This window comes from Salmo salar, chromosome ssa17 (assembly GCF_905237065.1).
Source record: "Salmo salar chromosome ssa17, Ssal_v3.1, whole genome shotgun sequence".
Taxonomy (NCBI): domain Eukaryota; kingdom Metazoa; phylum Chordata; class Actinopteri; order Salmoniformes; family Salmonidae; genus Salmo; species Salmo salar.
The window spans coordinates 31,072,571-31,080,455 of NC_059458.1; the positions used below are offsets into that span (position 1 = coordinate 31,072,571).

The 7,885-nt window shown below is 45.6% G+C and overlaps 1 protein-coding gene across 1 annotated transcript; it reads left to right on the plus strand.

Annotated features, from left to right (window-relative positions):
• The first annotated feature begins 857 nt into the window (after positions 1-857).
• cryaa (crystallin, alpha A) lies at positions 858-5,940 on the plus strand. Its single transcript, XM_014150795.2, has 3 exons — positions 858-1,273; positions 3,292-3,414; positions 4,882-5,940. Exons 1-3 carry the CDS (start codon positions 1,076-1,078, stop codon positions 5,092-5,094), a joined length of 534 nt encoding a protein of 177 aa, XP_014006270.1. The 5' UTR covers positions 858-1,075; the 3' UTR covers positions 5,095-5,940.
• The last annotated feature ends 1,945 nt before the right edge of the window (positions 5,941-7,885 follow it).

Genomic DNA, 7,885 nt, shown 5'->3' on the forward strand with positions numbered 1-7,885 from the left:
TTCCCTGCTGTTTCCCTGCTGTTTCCCCTGCTGTTTCCCTGCTGTTTCCCCTGCTGTTTCCCCTCTACTTTACATTCCATACTGGTCAATTGGAAAAATACCCATCCTCACAATGTTTGACCGCTGTTGTTGTGATGTTGACCGCTCCACGCCCTCACACAGCCACCCCCAGACTGTATTGTGACTGGAGTCTGCTCTTCATCCCAACAAAGTACCAGAACAATACTGTGTGTGTGTATGTGTGTGTGTGTGTGTGTGTGTGTGTGTGTGTGTGTGTGTGTGTGTGTGTGTGTGTGTGTGTGTGTGTGTGTGTGTGTGTGTGTGTGTGTGTGCGTGTGCGTGTGTGTGAAAGACAGAGAGAGAGGATGAGCATGTCGGTGCTCCACACCCAGACAGGTTTAATTCCCATCCCCCGTATCCAGTGTCAGAAACCCCACCAACCACAGGAGGCTGCTGAGGGGAGGACGGCTCATGATAAACCATGTTTTTGATTTGTTCAATACCATTCTATTTATTCTTTCCAGCCATTACTATGAGCCAGTCCTCCCCAGTTAAGGTGCCACCAACCCATTTATTTTCACCCCTGACCTCCTGATTCTCTCTCTCCATCTCCCCCTTTTCCTCACCAACTCGACAGGCCAAGCCTCGGCTTGTTTTGTCAGACCCTTGTCGTCCGGTTGGCGCTGGCACAGGTCCCGCACGTTACGAGGGCCAGGCTGTAGCTGAACGGGCCAGCGTGCACACCGCCCACCGATTCTGCTGACTGAGCCCGTCCCACCATGAGATAATGCCATTCCACAGAGATCCGCACTAAAGCCCCTCTTTTCTGCCCCACAGGTATATAAAGAGGGGGCGGCTGCAGAGGAGAGCACACGCACCACTTGGGACCCCTACTCCTCTCTACTACTACTACTGCTTTTGTTTCTCTCCCACGGCACCTCTAGTCCTCCCTCACGCCTCTCTCTCTCTACTCCTAACAGAACACAGGCACTAGCCAGCCGAGCTAAAGCCGAGCAGCAAGAAACTGCCTGTATTGAGTTTGGGCCCGTCGAGCTAAAACCTAAGCTACGCTAGTATGGATATTGCCATCCAGCACCCCTGGTTCAGACGTGCCATGGGTTCCATGTATCCCGCCCGTCTCTTTGACCAGTTTTTCGGGGAGGGCATGTTCGACTATGACCTGTTCCCCTACGCTGCCTCCACCATCAGCCCCTACTACAGACAGTCGCTGTTCCGCAACTTCTTGGACTCCACCAACTCTGGCATGTCTGAGGTAACAACTAACCTGTTCAACCTGACTGATTGATCACTGTGCTCAGCATTGGAAGTATTCAGTCTGATTTACCAGGCTGACCTGCTCCATCCTCTGGGGAAGAATAGGAGCAACTAAGACCTATTCATTCACCATCATTCTAAATCTGTAGTCACTTTAGTTTAGTTCAAACTACCCAAATGTATCATTTGCATGTTTTTTGTTGTCTATCTTTATGGATAGAAAGCAGACTTGGTTGTCAGTGTTTGATGGGGAAAGTTGTAATATATCATAGACAGAAGAGCCTGCATGTTGTCCTAGCTTACAGAGAGAGCTTGTGTGTCCTTGGGGGAATCGAATCATCCCCAGTTTACAATCCGCTCATTCATCCCCCCCTCCTCTCCACTGTAACAATTCTCCAGGTCGTTGCTGTGAATGAGAATGTGGTCTCAGTCAACAGACCTGGTAAAATAAGGGTCAAATAAATCAATAAATCAATTGAAGCCGGGTTATTAGTGCCATGATGCATTGGTTACATCCTCTACAGTTTTCATTAAAAAAGAGGATTCGCAAAATGGACTGAAATTGGACAGATTTGAATCGCACTGTAATTGCCCCAAAGGTGGTCTGTGTGCATATCTTTCACAGAGAAACTCAATGTATTTAATCTAGGAGGCCTACACTGAATTCATTACTAATACAGGGAGATGTAACAGTTATAGAGAAGAGAAAGCTGAGTGGGGGAGACAAGGACATGACCCTGGGGAAGTCACTATACTAAATCAGAGAGAAGCAGTAGTGCTAGCCAGATCTGTTATTGAATGGCTACGACAGCAGTAGCGCTAGCCAGATCTGATATTGAATGGCTATGACAGCAGTAGCGCTAGCCAGATCTGTTATTGAATGGCTACGACAGCAGTAGCGCTAGCCAGATCTGATATTGAATGGCTATGACAGCAGTAGCGCTAGCCAGATCTGTTATTGAATGGCTATGACAGCAGTAGCGCTAGCCAGATCTGTTATTGAATGGCTATGACAGCAGTAGCGCTAGCCAGATCTGTTATTAAATGGCTATGACAGCAGTAGCACTAGCCAGATCTGTTATTGAATGGCTATGACAGCAGTAGCGCTAGCCAGATCTGTTATTGAATGGCTATGACAGCAGTAGCGCTAGCCAGATCTGTTATTGAATGGCTATGACAGCAGTAGCGCTAGCCAGATCTGTTATTGAATGGCTATGACAGCAGTAGCGCTAGCCAGATCTGTTATTGAATGGCTATGACAGCAGTAGCGCTAGCCAGATCTGTTATTGAATGGCTACGACAGCAGTAGCGCTAGCCAGATCTGTTATTGAATGGCTACGACAGCAGTAGCGCTAGCCAGATCTGTTATTGAATGGCTATGACAGCAGTAGCACTAGCCAGATCTGTTATTGAATGGCTACGACATCCTGCTATCCTATACAGCTGTAGTAGATGTTGCTGATTGTCATAAGAGAGTACAGAGAACAGAGAGGTCAAATATCCACACTACTGGAGCTGTAAACAACGATAAGAAGTGCATTTTGCAGTTTGCAAGATTATTGCAAGTATGTTGAAAATGAGCGGCAAATGGAATGCCTTAATGTTGAGTGATTCTCGGCAGGGAGGAGCTCAGAGACTGCTGCAGTGTTATCCACCTAGTCTACACCAGGCCAAACAGAGTCATGCTCTGTCCTGCCCATAATATACTGACTCATTCCATTACTAGCTCAAACTGCATTTCAACTTGGGTTATATGCCAGGATATCAGAATTTCGATGTCCAAACAACATCTAGTGTTTTGGTGACTAGTGACACACATTTTGTTTTGCAGCATCTACATACACACTAGAAATGGATAATCTTCATATCTCTCTGAGATATGACTCCATAACAACATATAGAACTGAACTGATATGGGGAAAAAACTACATTTCAGAAGATGAGCATCACTGTGGTTACCAGGTTCCCGCCACCCGTGACCTTTAACCTTCAACCCCTTTCCCTCTATCTCTCCAGGTGAGGTCCGACAGGGACAAGTTCTCGGTCTTCATGGATGTGAAGCACTTCTCTCCTGATGAACTCAACGTGAAGGTGACTGATGACTACGTGGAGATCCAAGGAAAGCATGGAGAGAGACAGGTGAGGCCACCCACCAGGGGTTAACATTCCATCCCATCCAAGCAGCACACACCCTAATCTCTCTGGACAGACAGGCCGAGCTAGCTCAAAACGGTCACTATGACTTGTGGTAGTACACCCACTCCTGAGTTCAAACACAATCCCTCTACTATGGCTTGGAACACCAAAGCCTGGTTTCTCACATGTGCACATCTATATCAGTGGGGGCTGCTGACGGGAGGACGGATCATAATAATGTCTGGAACGGAACGAATAGAATGGAATCAACACCTGGAAACCATGGAAACCATGTGTTTGATATATTTGATACCATTCCACTAATTCCGCTCCTGTCATTACCACGAGCCCATCCTCCCCTATTATGGTGCCACCAACCTCCTGTGTCATACTGTATATACTGTACATGTATAGTGTGAGTGCCTGCGCGTCTGTCACATCAAAACACCCTGTGGCAGTAATTGAAGCAACAAGCGCACCAGATACTGTCATCACTGTGCTTTCCAGGTCAGTGCATTCATCCTTAGGCAGGTTGCTCACTCCAACTAGCTAGACAGAGCCACTGCTACAACAACCAGCTTTAACCAGCCACGTCCTCAAAGAGATGCTAACAAGATGTGTTATTAGATTCAACATTTTGAGTCAGAGGAGAATTTCTCAACCTAATTAATTCAAAGAATGTGTGTGTTGTGTTGTTCACACGTGTGTTAAGTGAGTGTATGTGTGTGTTGATGAGCACACACACCCACAGCCTTGTTTTGTTTACTCTGGGAATTGGGCGGCTTACGCGCATTGCCCCTCATACAAATTCAATTCAACCCTTTTCAAGGCCCATGTTCAGCAAGGATGAAGTCAAACAACCAAGCAGTTACGTGTCCTCAGACCAAACTATACACACTGACACACTTTGCTAGGAAAAACATCTCCAATGATAGGGATTCCTACATAAACAATGGGACACATTGTTTGGGATCATTTCATTTCCTTGGCCACACGGTGACACAGAATAAATGTGATGTATGTTAGTCATAGAGGTGAACGTGACCCACAATGTTTTGTGTTTTTCTTTGTAAGATTTAAGCGTCATTAAATTAGATTACAATATGCTACTTATCTCTCTCTTTCTTCTCTCTCTCATCATTTATTTTCATTCTGGATGTTAGTGGCCTCCAGGGACACGCTGAGTGGGGGAGCCGTTGTAACTAAGGAACGTTTTGCTTTCTCTTACGTCCTTTCTGCGTCATTCCCAGCAGTCGCAGGTGTTTTGTTTCTTAGAGGGCTGAATTCATATGTTAGGCCCACATTTGACAGAAGGGATAATGATTTAAAAAGGCCTACATTTGACAGACAGTGCGAAGGGATAATGATTTAAAAAGCACTATAAAAACGTTCATAATTTTCCATCTAAAGTGTTGAACGTGGACACTATATCATTACTCTCATCCTCATTTCTCTCTCTCTTGTCTCCAGGACGACCACGGTTACATCTCACGTGAGTTCCACCGCCGCTACCGCCTCCCCTCCAGCGTGGACCAATCGGCTATCTCCTGCACACTGTCTACCGACGGCCTCCTGACCCTTTGTGGCCCAAAGGTCACCGGTGGCGGTGGCGACCTCGGCCGTGGCGACCGCAGCATCCCCGTCACCCGCGACGACAAGACTAACGCTGCCCCCTCCTCTTAAGAAGCCGGGCGTGCTGCCGGCCGGGTGGCACCGGGGATGCGGGGGGGGGGTCGAAGGGCGGGAGGGGGCATGCAGAGGGGGGCTTCTCTTCCAAATAAAGCAGCCGTGTGGCTGGGGCAGGGTGGGGGCTGAACAACACATTCCTTTACACCCAAAGTCTCCCCACCCCCTCGCCCCTCTCCCTTCCCCTCACCACCCTACCCCAATCCCTCTCTCCCTGACTCCACACTTAGAAGATATCAGTGTATTTCTAGTCTAATATTTTCTCCTTTTTAGACTACGCTAGACTATTATGGCAGTATTAATATTCTGGTTCTGATTATGACTCATGACCCATGAGGATGGATAAAGAGAGGGACGGTTGGGGCTTGGGGGGGACAACAACAAAACAAAAGGATTTAAGAGAGGGTCACATGACTTAACCCTGGCTTTCTACTTCCTGTGTAAACAAACAACAAATCGGTCACCCCAAGGGTACTGTGGGTAATATTTCACCAAGTGAGGAAGCTGCCGTCTTTCTCCTGGCTGTACTGAAGGGCTTTACTGAGCAACTCTTTCTAAGAGAAAGAAAGAGAGGGAGGGAGGGAGGGAGGATAGGGGGGATTTAGGGTTAAGTACATACCATTGTCTGGTCCTATAGGACTGCTGTAGTACTGAAAAGGGGTTCCATCGTTGGGCTTATACCACCACCTGGCTTTTTTCCATTCCTGTGTCGCAACTTTTTCCAAAACCTTCTCTCTTGTCCTTGAGTATTTCCTGTCCTGTAGCGTTAGCCCTGTTCAGCTGATATCTGCTCACTACCTGAGAAGTAGAAACAATAAAAGTGTAATATTAACCAAGAAGCAACCCCTTGTCTGTACTTTCTCTGTTTCATCAAGTATTCATTGGATGTGAACGTATCGGTTGCGCAGGTCAACCTGCAAAGCTACTGAGGAAAACTAGACCACATATTCATTGTAATAGAGGTGAGAGTGTTTGTTCTCTTAGAGCTATGATTAATCTTATCCTCTTCTTAATCAGTCACCTAAATAAGTATGAAATAAGTGGCACGAAAGCAAAAGAGTAAGACAGAGAGAGAGACTGAGACAGAGAGAGACAGACTGAAAGAGACAGACAAAGAGAGAAAGACAGAGAGACTGAGACAGAGAGAGACTGGGACAGATAGAGACTGGGACAGAGAGAGACTGAGACAGAGAGAGACTGAGACAGAGAGAGACCGGGACAGAGAGAGACAGACAGAGAGAGACTGAGACAGAGAGAGGCTGAGACAGAGAGAGACAGACTGAAAGAGACAGACAAAGAGAGAAAGACTGGGACAGAGAGAGACAGAGCGACTGAGACAGAGAGAGAATGAGACAGAGAGAGAATCTGAGAGAGAGACTGGGTCAGAGAGAGACTGGGACAGAAAAACTGAAACAGCGAGAAAGAGAGACAAAGATAAAGATAAGGGAGTGAGAGAAAAAGAGATAGCAGAGCCAGGGTCAGTAGTGCCAGTGGTGTAAAGTACTACTTAAGTCGTTTTTTGGGGTATCTGTACTCTACTTCACTATTTATATTTTTGACAACTTTTACTTTGCTACATTCCTAAACAAAAGGATGTACTTGTTGCTCCACACATTTCCCTGACACCCAAAAGTACTTTTACATTTTGAAAGCTTAGCAGGACAGGAAAATGGCCTAAATCACACACTTATCAAAAGAACATCCCTGGTCATCCCTACTGCCTCTGATTTGGTGGACTCACTAAGCACATGCTTGTTTGTAAATTATACTTGAGTGTTGGGGCGTGCCCCTTGCTATCCGTAAATAAATAAAACAAATATAGAAAATGACGCTGTCTGGTTTGCTAAATATAAGAAATATTTTACTTTTGATACTTAAGTATATTTAAAACAAAATAATTTTAGACATTTACTGAAGTAGTATTTTACTGGGTGACTTTCACTTTGGTCATTTTCTATTAAGGTATCTTTACTTTTACTTAAGTATGACAATTGGGTACTTTTTCCACCACTGAATAGTGCATTGTCTCTCTCTCTCTCTCTCACACACACACACACACACACACACACACACACACACACACACACACACACACACACACACACACACACACACACACACACACACACACACACACACACACACACACACACACACACACACACACACACACACACACACACACACACACACACACACACACACACACACACACACACACACACACACACACACACCTAAAATAATGTAACTGAGATCATACACAAGATTTTGCTGTGACTCTTATGTGGATGATGTTAAAAATATTTGTTGGTCTGATTAATGAGGAGCATCCAGATGCTGCACTTGATGAAATTGCTTCTTCCAATTATTGATACATTTACATTTTTGTCATTTAGCAGACGCTCTTATCCAGAGCAACTTACAGTAGTGAATGCATACATTTCATACATTTTTTCCCCCGTACTGGTCCCCCGTGGGAATCGAACCCACAACGCTGGCGTTGCAAACACCATGCTCTACCAACTGAGCCACACGGGACCAATGATAAACATCTACCTGTTAAGAAACTGACTTTTAGAACTGTTAAGGCTCCATGGATTGATGAGGAATTTAAAAGAGATTGGGCAAAAGGAGTGGCTAATAAGTCTGGCTGCACATCTGACTGGCTGACTTACTGCAAATTGAGAAATGATGTGACTAAACTCAACAAAAAGAAGAATAAGCTGTATTATGAAGCCAATATCAATGATATAAAGAAGCTACTGAGGATGGTAACTGACTCTAT